The sequence below is a fragment of the Grus americana genome, chromosome 1 (genome assembly GCF_028858705.1).
Source record: "Grus americana isolate bGruAme1 chromosome 1, bGruAme1.mat, whole genome shotgun sequence".
In the NCBI taxonomy this organism is placed as follows: domain Eukaryota; kingdom Metazoa; phylum Chordata; class Aves; order Gruiformes; family Gruidae; genus Grus; species Grus americana.
Genome location: NC_072852.1, coordinates 81783376 through 81800499, shown reverse-complemented (window position 1 = coordinate 81800499; position 17124 = coordinate 81783376). Strand labels below are relative to the sequence as shown.

At 44.4% G+C, this 17124-nt stretch overlaps 1 protein-coding gene across 7 annotated transcripts; it reads left to right on the top strand.

Moving 5' to 3' along the window:
• The first annotated feature begins 1105 nt into the window (after positions 1–1105).
• On the top strand, positions 1106–14648 carry PTHLH (parathyroid hormone like hormone). Of its 7 annotated transcripts, none has more exons than XM_054842620.1 (4): positions 1106–1502; positions 4147–4269; positions 9831–10253; positions 14189–14648. In XM_054842620.1, the coding sequence occupies exons 2-4, from the start codon at positions 4169–4171 to the stop codon at positions 14196–14198; spliced, it is 534 nt and encodes a 177-aa protein (XP_054698595.1). In that variant the 5' UTR covers positions 1106–1502; positions 4147–4168; the 3' UTR covers positions 14199–14648. The 7 variants fall into 7 exon arrangements, with proteins under 7 accessions (XP_054698595.1, XP_054698568.1, XP_054698623.1 ...); XM_054842593.1 differs by lacking the exon at positions 1106–1502 and adding an exon at positions 2914–2951; XM_054842648.1 differs by lacking the exon at positions 1106–1502 and adding an exon at positions 3013–3175.
• The last annotated feature ends 2476 nt before the right edge of the window (positions 14649–17124 follow it).

Genomic DNA, 17124 nt, shown 5'->3' with positions numbered 1-17124 from the left:
TCGCCCGCCCGTCCGCAGCCCCTGGCCCTTTTCCCCGCTCGGGAATTATGTGCCAAACCTGGAACCGGGACTTATGTTCCTAGCCAAGCTCCCAGGTCAGCTTCCTCGTAGGAAAGCTGATTTATGCCTGTTTATACGTATGGAAAAAGGAGGCAGAAGCCAAGCGCGGCATACCTCCAAAATCTCATTGTCTTTGAGGCGGGAAGGAGGGAGAAAAGGGAGGCAGAAAACCTAAAATGATAAGGTCTGCCTTGTCGCGGCAGGGAGGACTTGATCAGAAAGGCAAACACAGGGTTCTGCCTGAGCTCCCCGCGGCTGAAGACTTTTTTCAGGTCCGACAAAACGACTGGTCCCTCCGTGCGCCCCGGCTGGGAAAACAACCAGTCGCCGCAAGCACCTCGCCTTGGCGACGAGCCCTGCCGTAACCGAGGCCCCGGCAGGTGAAACCCGGACAAAATTGTGCCTTTTCCCCGTTCCTAGACAAGGGACCAGCTGTGCCCCGGGGGTGCCCTATGCGCGGAGGGATGCTTTGGCGCAGGTGTGGGGACGGGAATCGCGCCGGACGGCGCGATTCCCGTCCCCACACCTGCGCCAAAGCATCCCTCCGCCGGTCCTTCCTCCCCTCCAGCCTCATCCTCTCACCCCCCCGAAGCCCAGAGCTGGCAGAGAGGAGCGGTCAGGTCCGGCGGTGTGAGATGCTGCAGGTGGCGGCGGGTCCTTCCCCGGGAGCTGCTTCCCTGGGTGTGCATCCCCGGCTCCGCGCAGCCGGCCGGGTACCATCTGTCGGGGAAGGGGGAGTTTAAACTATGGTAGAGGGAATTTTTTGCCCCGTCCTGCCACGGAGGAGGGCTCAGGCTTGCGGTGAGGCTAGGTACCAGGATGAGTTTGCTCACGAGTTAAGCATTTGTGTAGGTGGCAGGAGAAAAAGCGCTGCGCCGGTTGTTGCAGATGACAAACAGGCTTCAGAGGAGGGGCGGGGGGGGGGGGGCAGGGCATGGTATCATGGTATGATAGTAAGTCTCCTAAACGGGTTTGGCACTGCTCAGTTCCTGCCATATTAGCAAGCCATAGTTGGGTTGTATTTTTTTTTTCTCCTTTTTTTTTTTTTTCCAAGCCCACTGAGGCAGAGATGAGGCAAACTCAGCCATAGGAAGGTGGTTAGTGATGTCACAAGTTTGATCTTTTCAATAAAAGCAATAGAGAAGGGTCTCCCTCACTATATATATTAGGAGAAGCTTCTGTTCTTCATAATAAAAAGAGCAGCAAGGGAGAAAAGCACCTGCTTTTAACACCCTTTATTTAGCACTAATCTGTTGCAGGCAGAATAAAGACTCTGTAGGGCTGGATTTCTTTTGAAAAGTGTTACTTTTTTCATTTATTTCACTTTTTTTTTCTTTTTCTTAAGGATAGAACATAGTTTTGGAAGCGATTGCTGAGAAGATCAACCACTGTTGGCCAGGGTGATCTCTGAGAGGCACAGAGGGCTGTAACTCAAGGAAAAGGTGAAGTAATAAATTGTGAAGAAACTTCAGTTTTCCAAGTTTATAAAGGCTATTTATTTTTCCTGAGTCTGTAAGGGTTGGGGTTTGGGGTTTTTTTCCTTTTTTTATTTCTGGGGGAAAGGAAATTCTAAAAATATTTGATGGACCCTTTACCTTTAACATGAGCAATAGACCTGTGAGTGTGTGGGGGCTGTTTTCAGGGGATGTCACAATTATTTTTAATTAGACGAAAGGGCAGTGTAAATCAAAGAAGTCTATTAGCTATACATTTTAATTTATAGCCTACCAGGTGTTCAGGGAATTTATTTACAGCATAAACGATTTAATGTTTTCAGCATGATTTCTATTTCAGCTCTTATGTGTTCGGTTTTATTTGCCTATGTGGTATGAAATTTGGCTAAGGAGCTGGGCTTTTAAATTGTGGCAGCAAGCGTCGTTTAACGCAAAATAACCTGCAGGTAGCAAAATTATTTGCTTTGCACCTAAACTTTCTCCAGAAAGCGTTCCTTAATACGGGGAGAGGATGAGAAGGAGCAACCAGCCGGCACACCTCGGTGTTTTGTTGCGGCTTGTGAGGGTGTTGGGAAAGCATTGCTGTAAATCAGGCTGTCAGTGGCAGAAACAAGTGACCCCTCCGTACCTGGGGGCAACGGCGCTGCCCGCGGGCAGGTCGCTCCGGGGAGGTTTCGGCGGGGCGCGGAGCGGAGCCCCGCGGAGAGTGCGCGGCCGCGGAGCCGTGAGGGGTCCCGGGATGTTACCGGGACGGAGCCGGCATCCCCAGGTGTTGGTTGCTGCCCGCCTGGACAGGGCCACAGCGTGTGGGAGAGCCCATCCTCTGCCGTCAAAGAGGAGATTGGCTCGCAAAGTATTTCCCTTTCGAAGAGCCGCCGGGGATGGGGGCAAGGGGCGCAGCAAACCCCCCAGGCTTTCTCCCTGTACTTTACTTCGTAATAGCCGGGGGCAGTTTCTTGCGCTAGCCGGCTGTATAAAGGGGCGGATTGTGTTACCTTTGTTTTTTACATAAGTGTTTCCCTGTGATGGAAAAATTTCGGGAGGGGGGGTGCGGGGCTGCCGGCGGGGCGCGGAGGAGACGGTCTGTCCCCGGAGGGGGGCTGGCGGCGCTCCCGCCGCCCCGGGCACCGCCGCCGCTGCCGCCGCCGCTGCCCCCGCAGCCCCGCGCCGCTGCCCGCCTCGCACGGCAGCGCAACCTGACACAGATATTTGCAACGCCCTGGCCAGATTGACGGAGAGAGTAGTGGAAGGCGAAGGAGGGAGAGGAGGAGAAAACTTTCCACTAATTTACTTTTTTTGGCCAGGAGCGCCTGCCTTCATAGACTGCGAGTCCTTCCCCCAGCCCAACCCCTTAGCCCCCCCTCCCCTTTACTAGCGTACAATTAACATCATTAAGAATCAGCCCTCCAGCTAATAAGGGAACTGCGGCGAACAACGGTAGGTGTGTGAAAGGAAAGGCGGCAAAGATCTCAGGTTGGGCTTTTGGGCTTGATCTAAAAAGTACCCCCACTGATGGGGGGGATCGCCCTTTCCACGGTGCTACGGCAAGGGGAGGCACTGACCTAGGAGTAAACACAAAAAAGGGAGCGGTGGGGGCAGAGAGAGAGAGGGAGAGGAGCTCGGCTGCAGAAGATGCGAAGAGCTTGGCCGGAATCCTTAGGGTCTGCTGAGTGCATGTGCTGTCGGGTGTTTCCCTTTCTCCGCTCCTTTTTGATTCCGGTCCCGGGAAGCGCTGATTTCTAGTCTCCTTTTTGGCTGTGGGTATCCCGCCTGGGCTCTAGCTCTCTCCGCACATGTTCCTAGGGCGCCATCTCTTTGCAAAACGCTCCGTCCTCCCGCAGGTCTCCCAGAGGCTGCTTCGGAGCGTGTGAACATCGCAGGCTCCAGCCCAATCCAACCTGCGGAGCCAAGCATGCTTCCCAGCCTCTGAGCCTCCCCGGGCTACCTACCGCTCCTCTTAGACCTCTCGGGCTCTCCAGCTAGGCAGCGCTCTTTGCTTGAGTTCCCTTTCCTTGTTACAGTTGTGGACCCAACTTTCCGGAAACAGAGGACGTGAACCTGACCTGGGGTGGTTTTTTTGTTTTGTTTTGTTTGTTTTTTTTTTCCAGAGGTATACTTAAAGACAGATGTATAGATGCATCCCCCTCCTCCCCGCCTGAATCTGTGTGTGTGTGTGCGTGCGTGTGTGTGTTTACAGAGAAGAGGCTAGCTGAGCTGACTTTTGGGAATCTTTCCTTATCTGCAAAGAGAGCTGCTCCTGTAACATAAAGCCCTGAGACAGCGGCTTAGCGGACTAGAGTTGAACACGGCTCGTAGGAGATAAATGGACGCGCTCTCTAACTCGATTCAGATAGGAGCTAGGTGATTTTTTTTTTTAACTAATATTGAGAGAGCTCTTGCCTCCAGGCAGCGAGAGACAGAGAGAGAGGGAGGGAGGGAAGGAGGGAGGGAGAGGCAGACAGCAAGGAAGGGAGAGAGACGGAGCGAAGTTTGGAAGGAGTGAGCCGCTGCCGAGAGCTCAGGAAGTTTGCTTTTCCTTCCCGACCTCGGAGCTGGTAGAGCCGAAAGCGGGTATGCTTGAGGACGGCGCTGGCGCATGTCTCACTCGGGACTGATCTCCCTTTCCTTGCAGGTTTTAAGACCCGGAGGATACAATGTTCACTAAACTCTTCCAGCAGTGGAGTTTCGCAGTGTTTCTGCTGAGCTACTCCGTGCCCTCGTACGGGAGATCAGTCGAGGGGATCAGCCGCAGACTGTGAGTTTCTCTCTTTTTTTTTTTTTTTTTTTTTTTCCTCGCTTCGGTGACGGTGCGGGTGGGGAGGGAGGTGGCCGGGTTCCCCGGGTCGGTGCCGGCGGCGGGAGCAGCCCGGGGGGGGTTTGCAGCCTCCAGCAGCGGTCCCGGCGCAGCTCCGGGTTACCTGCCCCAGGTGCTCACTGGTGGTGTCTAAGCGGTAGGCAGAGGGCGTTTGGGGCAGGGAAAGGGCGCTTTGCCGCTGCCTGAACTTGTAAAGCTTTTGGGAAGGAGATGTTAAAGCTGAGGGTCTCTTCTTCTGAGGGGGACCAGCAATGCAGCTGTGTGCTTGTCCACCATGCGCTACTGCCCATGCACCTTTCTGCGACCTGGGAGGGTCCTAGTAGGGAGCATCCCGATTTATCAAACTGCTGTATGGTACACTAAGTACCATCTACTTCTTCAGCACTGGCATGGAGCCAATATTGATAAGGGCAGGGGAAACATGCAGTAGTGAGGGCCATCGTGAAACTGAAGTACCGAACAATTTCTTTGGATTTTTGCCACTTCAGGGAAAAAAAAAAAAATTCCAAAGGGAGTCCGGTATCTGACTTGGAGGCAAAAGCATACTTTTGATAAATGATAATGTAACTTATGAGAGTCTGTTCAGGAAATGACCTTTTTGCTCCTTCCAAATAATCAACATGGTTTACACTAATACCCCTACGCAGAGTGCGGAAGAGAAGCCACTGGGCTGATGTAGGAGCAGCTGTCTCACACATCAAACTCAGTGGCTTTCACTGCACTTGCATCAGATTTTCTAAGGAAGAAACACTTCAGTCACACTGGGGAGAGCTGTATTGTTACTAAGTTCAAAAGGAAGTCAGGTTGAAGAAAGAGGGTTGGAAAATCCAGTCACAAATTATGGGGAAACATGACACAGCAAACAATTTCAGATGGGTTTCCTTGTAACTGCTTTATTACATATATAAGGACAAGATCTCCAAATAGCACTTCCTCTGCCGTTTAAGCAACAACAACAAAAAAAATCCCTCAGGTGAGGTGACTTCAGACACACCTAAACCTTGGCACCAGACAGACAGCTATTATAAATCTCCTACAGCAAATTGTGTAGAACATGTTATTGCTGATATTTCTTCCCAGTACGTTAATGCTTAGCTGCTTTGTACTCCTGCAAAATATTGTTATTTCTTTCATTTGAGACTATTTTATTGGGATATAAAGGAACTAAACTTCAGATTCAGAAATTAAAAAAAATAATTGAAGTACAGTCAAATGCTGTATTTACTTGGCTAGGAAACTCTGAAATGGATCTAAGCCAAATTTGTTTTTAAAAAAGTTAGATTTGCTAAGAAACACTCTTTCTCTTTTTGAAGCTAGTGTTGTTCTAACACTTGTTTTTAAAGGTCAGGATTAGAGGTCTTCCCAACATCCCCATTCCATCCTGACAGGGGGGGGAAAAAGTGGAAGCTGAACAGTCAAAATGCATTTCTCAGCTCCCTCTTTGCTATGGCATGTAAAACACACAGAAGAAACCAGTTAGCTGTCAGTTAGTGGCATTCACGTAGTTTTATTTGTGGGTACAGCACAAACACAGACACCACACTCAAACATGTGTCCTGTTTTAATATCACCACAAACCATTCCTAGAGTTAATGGTTAATAACTCACTTAAGCCTAGAGATTTTTTTTTTCAGTCAAAGGCTTAAACCAGTAACGGATGAAAATACTGAAGCACATTATTATAGCCATGCAAAAATAATCAAAATGACATAGGCCTAATTCAACAGACTTTACTGAGGCAAATCTCGCATGGAAAGCAATAGCAAATTGTCCCAAGAAAAGATTGCCAGACTTATTATTTGTTATAGAAATGCTTTAGCTGCTAAAGAACTTCTGAGAAACCCAGTAATGCCTCAAAGTGAAATTAAATATTTTTATCAGCATGCCCAGACACTGCAGCATCGTGTCCCCAGATCTCTTCAAAATATTTTTCCTAACCCTGAGATAGGCTGAGCAGCTTTCACTCCCTTTGGAGCCAGTGGCAAGGGCACTCAGTCTTGCAAAATCCAGACAGAGAGCTGACTGAATCCTTTCCAGTTATTTTGCTGAACTTACGATTAGACCCAATGTGAATAGTCAAGGATAATAATGGCTAAATAAGAGCAACTCTGAGACAGAAAGTTGTCGCTTGAAGAATGTTGACTCTCAGCGACGCTAGATAGCTAGTGAAAAAAATAAAGAAAGAATGTGCCTGAAAAGAACAGCTTATCTAGAAGTACATGAAGTCAGAATAGTCACAAGTCATGGATTTCTACTGTTTTCCTCATAATGAGACATTAAGTCTCGTATGTGCATAGTGTACTTGGATACAGTAATCAGTTTGGACACTCCGGTCAAATACAAACCATCAACATGCTTCTCTCAAAAGTGCCTACCACGTGTAAGCTTAGCATTTACTGGGCTTGGTTTGGGGTCAGGCTCTTTTACCTTGAATGAGAGGTGCATTTTATAGAAGGGTGGAAGGGACCTCTAGTGGGTCATCTTAACCCTAACAGCCTAATATTTTTTTATATATCATACCCAATATGTGAATGCAATCATTCCAGTTTCCATTGCCTTCCTACTCTGTGTGTGGGTGAGATATTGTTGATATCTCCATTATGAAGCACTTCTTACATCAGCCTTCTTGGGCAAGTATTTTTCCCTGATTTACAAACACAGGAGTTGTTTGAATAACTGAGGCAGAAGGTCAAAGAGATATGTATCTACCACATCTTCTTTGTTTTACGGAGATTTTTGATCTAGAGTATACAAAGGAAATTGGTAGGCAAAATGTAATCCTTAAGTCTGGCTGAGTAATAAAAGTCATGTGAAATGTAACACTACGTAATGTTATACAATCATCTGGAATAGCAGAATGTTATTTGGGGCCAGACTTGATGCTAAATATCATACAGACATTTAAACAGAAACCCACCCTCTTTGGCACACTAACCCCTCACACGTCAATCCCTGCATTATTTTGGAAATACATACTCACTCAAGATGTAGATCTTGTAATGCTCTTTGACTGCCTTGTGTGTGCTGGAACAACATCTTTAGGTTTCAGCTCTGTAAAATGGAATAGCTTTTCAATCAAGAGTGCTTTAATAACAGGCTTTAGAGATTCAAGATTTTGTCACAGTGGGTAAATTGATCAAATACACATTACAGGATTAAGGCAGCTTTAGGTTGCCTCTGATAAAAGGAATTATCCTTGGTAGTTTACAAGAGGCAGTAGGAAAGCTTTGCTCATCACATGAGACATAATGTTTTAGACTCAGTAAAGCACTAAGATTTTGTATGCTTTTTATAAACTAGAAGAGTGAAAGGAGAACTGCATTTCCCATGCAAATGTCCTGGGAAAATAGATTACTGAAGCTAGGAATGTAATGTGAGCCACAGTGGACAGCTTGACAAGCAGCACAGAAGTATGCCACTCAGAGGAGTCTAAGGTACAAGTTTTATTAGCACACTCGCAAATCAGCCTGGCCTTAATGAGAAGGTTGTTGGAGATGGCTGTTGGAGAGCTTCAGGGAGTGCACTGGTCAAAAAAATTCTCCCGGGGGAGATCTTGAGCTTGTGTTAATGGTCACAGCTGCACTGAAGAGAAAGAAAGAATATGGGTTCAGCTCAGTATTCTCACATTGCGTTTTTGCTTAGGGACATTGACTTGAAGGGCATAAAATATTTGCCATAAAGCCTGAAATCATCCAAAACTGACTTTGGGATGCTTAAAACATAGAAAATGTTTGGTCAAATGTGTGCTCACAAATATGAGTACATCTAGGCGCGATTTTGAGCAAGTACCCCTACTGTGTGACTTCATGAAAAAACAACACCCAGCTTTCATTGTAGAATGGGGGAAAGCTGCTATTTGAATTTTACACTGAGTAACAGAGATGTAATATCACTTGAACCCATCACTGGAACCCAATACTCAGAAAGTGCAGCTCTACAAAGACAAAAAGTGAAGGAGATGCTCTTAAACCAATGCTACTTGAAGTTGCCAATTTCAAATAGCTCTACTGTTGATCGAATCACAAATCTAAAGGGTTTGGCTGAAGGAACTGGGAAAGATAAATTGCAGAACACTCCCAATCATTTAGCATACTATCTTTGTCTACCACATTTTGAAACCTGGTAATGTAGCAGGATAATTAGGGATGGGACGGAAGGAAGGAATATTCACTCACAGTTATGTGTCTTCTCCCATTTCACCCACATGCAGAAACAACTTCTTATCCAGCTAGCTGACCAAATGATTATAAGACAGGCAAGGCAGTGAATTCATTTTCTTTGGCCAGTAAGAATCCAGTCACATGCAGTACCCTGATGCAAGATGAGAGGATACATAGCCAATCTCAGCACACTGAAGTAGGGCAATTGGAAGGATAAACTCTATTATAACATTCATGGGAACATAGCTAAAATCCCAGCTTGCGCTCTTTCTGTGGTTCACAGTGCAGCTGTGCATCTATCCCACATCAAGGAAAAAGCATGCATTTTCTCATGGATATTTATTATCCAGGTGCCACTTGTATCTTCTTTCCTCAGATGTTTCATACCTTCTTTGCCAGTAGAACATCTCTAAAAGACAGATGGCTAAACATCCCCCAGTTCCTCGAAAATAAGACAGAGGTCAGTCAACCAAAAGGTCACAAATTCTGGAAAAGTACCAGAGACACACTCAAACAAACCAGGATGCTCTTGAAGAAGACCCAGTGAAGAGAGCTAGCATAAAACTCAGAGGGCACAGCAAACAAGAAATTTGCTCCCAAAAGTTTATGCTTAATAGAATACTAGAAAGGCATCTAAACCCATAATTAGACACAAGTGGCCAAGCAGTAAAATCTACAGGAGTGGCTGAGGCTCACTTCAGCTGATGCTCAGGCTGCTGCCTCTCTCGCAGCTCATTACGGACTGAAGTGCCTACATTTTAGGCACACAAATTCGAACATTTTTCCATTACACTCCTGCACTTATTTAAATGCACTTTTATGTATTTATTTATGCTTTTGAAGTACATGACTGAGCAGAAGAAAATTATTAGAATGATGCTGTATAAACATTGCTTCCGGCTTCATTACAAGTACTTGTTATTCCCTCCCTTGCGGGACTGCAGTGCTCCATGATCTGATCCTTTAGTTTTCCTATCTCTGACAACTGCCTTCCTACTTTTACTGCCTGAAGCGTGATATATTAAGAGTTGTAATGCTTTCCTAGAACAGAGCAGTGACTAATCCGACTCCAGGTCCAGTGGTGTATGATCAGTCAGCTGAGAATTATTACCCGCTGAGGTCTTTCCCTTCTCTGTAGGGAGCAGCTACTCTGAGAAGCAGGACTTGCTCCAGCAATCTGACTTAACTGGATGTCTCCAAGCCTGAGAGCTGGTACACAGACACTGTGGGGCTGCCGCTGCCAGAGGAGAGAGGAGTTCTGCCAAGTACTGGGCAATAACCAAATCCTAATTTTTTTTTGTTTTGTTTTGTTTTTCCCCCTCATCTCTTCTCTTTCTTTAGCAAACGGGCTGTATCAGAACACCAGCTATTGCATGACAAGGGCAAGTCAATCCAAGATTTACGAAGAAGAATATTCCTTCAAAATTTAATTGAAGGTGTCAACACTGCAGAAATCCGTGCAACTTCAGAGGTTTCACCTAACCCTAAGCCCGCTACCAACACGAAGAACTACCCTGTCCGATTTGGTAGTGAAGATGAGGGCAGATACCTAACTCAGGAGACAAACAAATCACAGACCTACAAGGAGCAGCCCCTGAAGGTATCGGGGAAGAAAAAGAAAGCAAAGCCTGGAAAACGTAAGGAACAAGAGAAGAAAAAGAGGCGAGCCCGTTCGACTTGGCTAAATTTTGGCATGTATGGAAGCGGCATGACCGAGAGCCCACTCTTGGACAACTCTGTTACTACACATAATTACACTTTAAGGTAATTCTGCTACATCCTTTTGGGGGGCATACCAAATATTTACTGAAATTGTTATGCTTTGGTGTGTGAGGCCGAGGCCTCACTCAAGCGTGGAGTAATAGCACGCCTTTACACTCATAACTGGGCAGTGGCTTTTCAAGCAGCACACAGTGTCAAGGTGCTTTCTGGAGGTAAGTACCCTTTCCACCTTGCACTGGTGACAAAGTCTTTTTTTCCTATGACAAACAATTCAAGTAAACCACTTATTGCCAAAATGAGCTTCCTGAAGCTGGGTGACTAGTAAGTAAAGTTATTTCTGCAAAAAGAAAGTGCATCATAGCCATTAAAATTTCCTTTCCTGTTTTAACTGTAGTGTCTCTCACTTCAGATCTCGGTCCCACGCTTGGGCCTCAGCAGATTGAAAGCTTTGAATTTTATTTAAGGCTCTGCATCTATAAAATGGCGAAGTTTTCTTTCCTCCCTCTCAACGCCTCCCCTTTTTGGCAACTTTCCTACCCTTGCTTTACAGTTTTTCATTTTACTGTTTAACCTTAGGGGAGAACACGGAAAATTTCTCTCTTAGTAATATCTGCAAACAATGCAGACCAGCCTTTCGCCATAAAATTTTCCCTGCCATTAGGACTTTTTAATTCAGCTCCATCTTTTTGCCAGCTCGTGAAACAATTACGTTGCTGCTGAAAAATGTTGAGCATTGCTTTTGGAGAGAGACGTGCTTCCCTCATGTATGACAATGAAGAGTTTTCAGGGCAGTGGCAAGCTGGAGACTTCAGCCTAGGTGCCCCAAGCGACTCATTTGCTCGCAGTCATCGCAGCTTGAGTAGAAGTCTGCACACTTGCAGACAAAGCGAAGGCGTCCACTCGTCAGTTCTCCTTAAATGTTTGCATTTTCAACAGCAAAACCCCCACTCTTTTCTCTCCTCTTCAATTTGGAAGAATAGGGACATAAGAGTAGTGCCACTTGCTCACAGTAAATCCCTTAGAAAGAAACGCCAGCTGTGGGATTTACTAAAATCCAGTCTTGGGTTAAGCTTTACAGACCACAGTTTGCAACGTGCTCTATCGCTTCAACTTCTGCACTAGCATCTACAGGAGTTACCGGCATTCCGTTCTAGGCATTCGGTGTCCCAGACCATAAACCAGTTGGCATGGCTGTAGCAGTTAGCAGTGAAGTAGGAGGGGCTGGTTTGTCTCAGCACCTTAGGAAAGGCATGCTCCGGGACTACGGTCAGGAGTCGCCTGAAATTTCTACAGGTGTTAAGACCAATAAATAGCACCTGTCTTTGGCACATAGAAATCTTGAATGAAAAAACATCCTAGGGCATTTCGACTGTTACTTCTTTTCCTCACTACCCTGTTTTTGGTTGTATATCTAATGGGATATGTAAAAAAAGGACAGGTACAACCCTGTGGATTTTCCTAGTTCAGCCATTCTGTTTCGAGTACGGTTGGATGGCTGAAGGCAGGCAGCCTTACTGTGGAGCCCAGACTGCCCAGCTTTACTTATGGATATTATTGCCCAAGATGCAGTATTTCTCCAGGGCAAAAAACAGATTCCTAAAGAGGAGCTATATTTTAGATACTTCACTGAAGATGATTAAACAAAAACAAGCCATAAAACAGGAAAACAAAATTCCTCCTTCACAAGTACAAAGCACAATATGCTGGTTCAGCTCTTAAGAAACTGCTAGTATATGAGCTTATAGTTATCCCAGTAGGCTGGCAAAAGATATCATTTCTAAACTTTAAATGAAAGCAAGTCCCAACTCCCTGATATGTGCTTTAGGGGGAGCCAGGTTCAGTGCAGTTGTCTATGCGGTTGTTGGCACAAGGTGGGCAAGCACTTTTTAGGTGGAGGAATAACCACACCTGAGGGAGGTTGGTTCCTCAGCCGTACTGAGCTGAATCGGTAGCTTCTACTCTATCTGCGGGTGGGGGGCAAGGAAGGTGTGTGCAGAAAGGATTTCCACATGCCACACCGATAGAAGCTGCTTTTGTGGCACCCCTAAGGCTAGCTGCAGCTTAGGAGAAGCATCGCTGCTTTACAGTGAAGGCGTGGATATGCATAATGCAGCAGGGCAAATGTCGAGGAAGTACAAAGATGGACTTTAAGCACGCTTTTCACTGTATCTCTGCGCTTCTTTTCTGCTCAACGCACTGAACTAAAATCCTCGTGCCAATTCCCTCTGCCCAATCTCGATCCCAAGATTTGGGGTTTAGGTCAGAAAAAAGACCAAAAATAATGCGCTCTCTAGATCTTTTAACTTACTACAGGAAGTATCTCATAAAAGAAGCCAATCTTGCAAAATCTGGGACCAAATCACAGAAAGCAGCTTGCAAGTAGTCATTAGTAGAGAGCCCATTGTCAAGATGTGGCTTAGCTTAAACTCTAAAACAAAGCCTAAAGTCCAAGCCAAATCAAAAATGTCAGCCTCTTAAAAACAGACCTATGTAGTGCAGGCACACATATACAGTCACACTGTATGACTTGTGTGCCATTATTACACATATTGTAATATAGCTTGAACACACCCTAATATTACTAGTTAATTATTAAGGAGCTTCATGCTAGCATTTCCATTCCAGGCACTTAAAAAATTCTTTCTCATGGACATTCCAGCTATATTCCCATTCCAATTCAATCAAGCTGTTATTACCTAATTTCCTAAGAAACTTTTCAAATGAGTAGACTCCCTAATGTTAAATGTAGTCTCAATTCAATGTGCACATAAAACCCCCCTCTTAAACTCTCAAGGATTTGCATTTTCTGTGTCTCTCGTGCCCGTACACATCTGCCATGTGGAACGCTACCCACAGCTTCAGCGATCAGTCCAGCAACAGAGCAAATCACGTTCCATCTTACAGCTTTGCATTCCACCCTATAGCTGTTTCCCAGGGAACCAACGTGCATTACAGAAATGTGCTGTTCACAGGGACAGAAGGGAAAGAAGCCCAGCCCTTCAGCATTTCCTGCAGCTCTGCTAAGAAGTAACTTAAAATAATATTGTAGTATAAGTAATATTCTGGCAGGATAGGAGCAGGCTCTGCTTTTGTTCTCATGCCTTCACAAGGAAGGGAGGAGTGCAGAACTCACACCAGGCTTCCAGCATCCCTTAGAAAACTCCCAAATCTTAGGACTGTATACAGCTGACTGTTTCAGCTTTGACTGAATGCAACAGGAGTCAGAGCTTAACGCAACGAGATGCTCGTTTTCTTTCAGTACCCATCTCTTTGGCTCACGGAGGGAAAGTTTCAGGATTATAGTCTTTTCATTCATTCAAGCACTTAAAGAGACACGCTAGCAAGGGTCCGTTCAAGACCTGAGCAGCCTTTACTGCATGAGTACTGCATGTACTCATGTACATGACAGCACAGAAATATTTACCTCTTAGATGAACAGACCCTTGTCTAACAGATGGTCTGTCAGTAGGAAAGATAGACCAAGTAGCCCCGTGGGACTGTTTTGATCAGAAGCCCAGCACCACACCCAGGTGGTTAAGACACTTTCTTCTTCTTATCTTCAGAACAAATTTCTCACTTCTCCAACTGTATTACTTTCTTTTCAGCATTTGGTATATTTATTATAGGTTGATACCATCTTTCTACCTGTAGCACTCGGGAATCTTCTTGCACAAGGCTCTAAAAAATGTTAAAGCCCCTTCTTATTTCTCTGAGTGTCCAGTAGAGTGGAATAGACGGCCTCAGTGTCGTAACAAACTGCAGGTCTTCATACTGCTAGCTGACTTGCATTGAAGGAAATACAGTAGAAGTCTTGAAAAGATGTCTAAAACTGTAGCATTGTTAAACAGGCCCTATTATTGCAAATGTTTACTAGCAACACATTATAGTCTGTGGCACTCTTGCTATTAATTTTGTGTCCATGTAGTTGAAGTGAAAATTAATTTTTCTATTTTTTTCTGTTCTTTTTTTCTTTGCAGGAGGCGCTGATATTTTCAGCAAGAGATTTTTGGAAGACATATTGCAGTATTCTGTAATAGTGAACATATGGGAAGTATTAAAATATTTATTACCTGTAAATATTGTAAATGCTCAGAATAAAACCTTTTTCCCCCATTGCTCTCTGAAACTGCACATTTGGTTATTGTGAATTTTCCTTTTTTTTTTTTTTTTTTTTGCTAAGGCTAAGACAATTATTGTCACATTTACCATAATTTATTTTGTTGACTGGTGTATTTATTTTGTGAACGTATCTTGGTGCTGCTGACTTTCTATATTTTTTGTAACATAATGCACTTTAGATATACATATCGAGTACATTGATAACTGACCTAAAATGTTCCTGTTTTGTGGTTGACTTCAATGAATGCCTGCATACAATTGTTCAAACTGATTTTCCTTTGTGCATGTATAATAGCAGTATTTTAAAATTTGTAAAGAATGTCTAATAAAATATAATCTAATTAAAACATGACTCAGAAGGAAAAATGTGTCCTTTAGGAATTTCAAGAGCAGGAACACTATTTTTTTCTTTACTACATTTGAAAATCGTTTTAAATTTAATGTGTTTACATTGGTTCAAACTCCCACATTTTCACATTAGCTTTTACTTAAAAATCACTCAGAACATATTTTGTTCCAGTGCTCTATTTCAAGTCAGCTAAGTTGCTGAACAACCTGGGGGTACCATCATATAGCTCAGACCCCCACTGCAGGGAAAGCACGATTCCCAACATTTCCAGCCCCCCAGCCCTGCAAAGGCTGAAGCGTTGCACTCTCCGAATGAGAGGACGTGAAAAGCAGCCCCAGGGCATGCAGCACTTACTACGCTCTTGGAAGTTGCTCACATGTCACATCCCGCAGTCTTGCTCAAAAATAGACAGATGCTCAGTGTCCTCGGCTCCCACTAACTTTACTCAAAGATGAAAATGTCTACCGCATGAGTAAAGTCTCAGCTCTTTGTACTTTGGGACCACCTTATGTTAAAGGGGGGGAAGGAAAGAAAACATGGAAACCACTGTAGGTGACACATCACTAGGTACTGTTGTATTACGTGAATAACTTTTCCCGCCACATGGCTGTTTCCGAAAAACATCTGCGTTAATTTTACTTCTGCCTTATACCCAGAGAAAATTGCAGTTAAGGGGGAGACCATCTTCATTACTTCATGGTCACTGGCTGCAGAGAACAATAGAAAAAGAATTATGATCTCCTATCACTTTTTTTAAAGTGAACATTTGAGTCCTGCTTCCTATCCCTTTTACTACCACCCACATGTTAATCACAGCAGCTGCTGTGGGGGCAACCTGAATAAAGGAGATTGTTTCACGGAGATATCTGTACTTTGTAAAATCCTACTGAATTTCCTCTGTCTCACTCCTTTAACATCAGCAACATCAGAAAAATGCAAGCGTGGAAAAATAAATTACAAATCCTGGGAATTTTAAGATAGTTCTTGTAATTGTTGCTCCATTCTGTAGTTGCCAAGCTTTTCTTTTTTCTTCTTCTTTCCTTTTTTTTAAGTGCCATCTTTTTCCATTGCCAAAGTACAGCCATCGTATAATATAAAACAGATGTATTTCTGCTCTCTACCCAATCTTGCAGAAAACTACCTCCAAGAAAGCACTAAAAGCAAGAAAATTTGACAAAAACTTACCCATCCTCCCCCATCCACTTAACCAAAGCGTGAAATTCAACGCTTCCTTATGTCCAGTTAATTACTACAGCCATAAAGCACATGCATATCATTTCCTTTTCAGATGAAAAATATTATACATGATGAAGCATAGCACAACTTCGGGGTTGCATTAAAGAAAAAAGGCATGGTTCCTGCACATTTTCAACTTGGCCTCCTTGCACATCCTGCCTATTTATAGTATCCAGCTAATGCTCGGATTTATACAACTGAAGTTAACTGCAATATATTCAGAAGATGATTTTGTACTTCAGGATTACCAGCATATCCCAGCTGGAAATAAAACCTAAAGCTGCAGTGGTCAGGGGCAATTTATCTTCATCAGAAAGGATGATCCTCAGCAGAAAGGGGACCCGAAGAGCATAAAACAAAACCATACACCCAAATGCTAACCCCTGGCTCTGTAGAACCGGCCACTTCGTAAGAGGAGGCCTGATTTTGAAGTGCCTCCGGTCTCTCCCATATTTTTACGCTGTTCATTAAGGACTAGCGATTTTTTTTCCTAGTTTCTATATGTAAAATTTGCGATTGTAGCAAATTTAAGTAAAGGTGCTGTTTTCTTAAAGACCTTTACACAGGCCTTATAAAACCAGTCTGTGGATCCTGTGGTTCACAGACTATCGTTTGAAAGTCACTGCTACAGACCGTTGGATTTAACTCCGCAAAGCTGAATGAAAGTTTTTTTGAGTACTCAGCTTTGCGGGAAAATTAATTCTGAAGACCCCTGTTTCTGAGACAAACTGCAGCAGCTTTGCCTTCCTAACTGTGGGGGGATAAAATCTTCCAGAGATTACAGTTTCTCAGACAGTTCAACTCCAATGATTCAACTTGCCTCAGAGACCCTGCAGTAACCAGGACTTATCCTGATATTTTCTGATATACATGATGTCAAATGTAAGGTATGATTATTTCAGAGGAGGAAAAAAATGGTGCTAGAGCTTCAGCCTATGCATTTCATGACATTTTGGAAGATTGTGTTTTTACATTCATGTGTGTCTGACCACTTGATGTTCTACGTGGCACATGTGCACACCTAAACGTGCTTAAAATGGACAGTGTTATGGATAAGGAGGCACTCCAAGAATCTGGAAGTACCAGAAGAAAAGTTGCTCATGCAACTTTCATTTGGCCTCTTTGCTCCCACATTACGGTCAGGGCTAGGATTACATGAGCAGATGTTACAGTTCTTACTCCTGCCACCTATCTTCTCTTCCCTCTCCT

Bases quoted from the DNA above. Each gene is read 5' to 3' on its own strand.
- PTHLH (XM_054842620.1), top strand. From the start codon at position 4,169: ATGTTCACTAAACTCTTCCAGCAGTGGAGTTTCGCAGTGTTTCTGCTG. The intron at 4,270-9,830 runs GTGAGTTTCTCT...CTCTTTCTTTAG, and splicing joins GAGGGGATCAGCCGCAGACT to CAAACGGGCTGTATCAGAAC.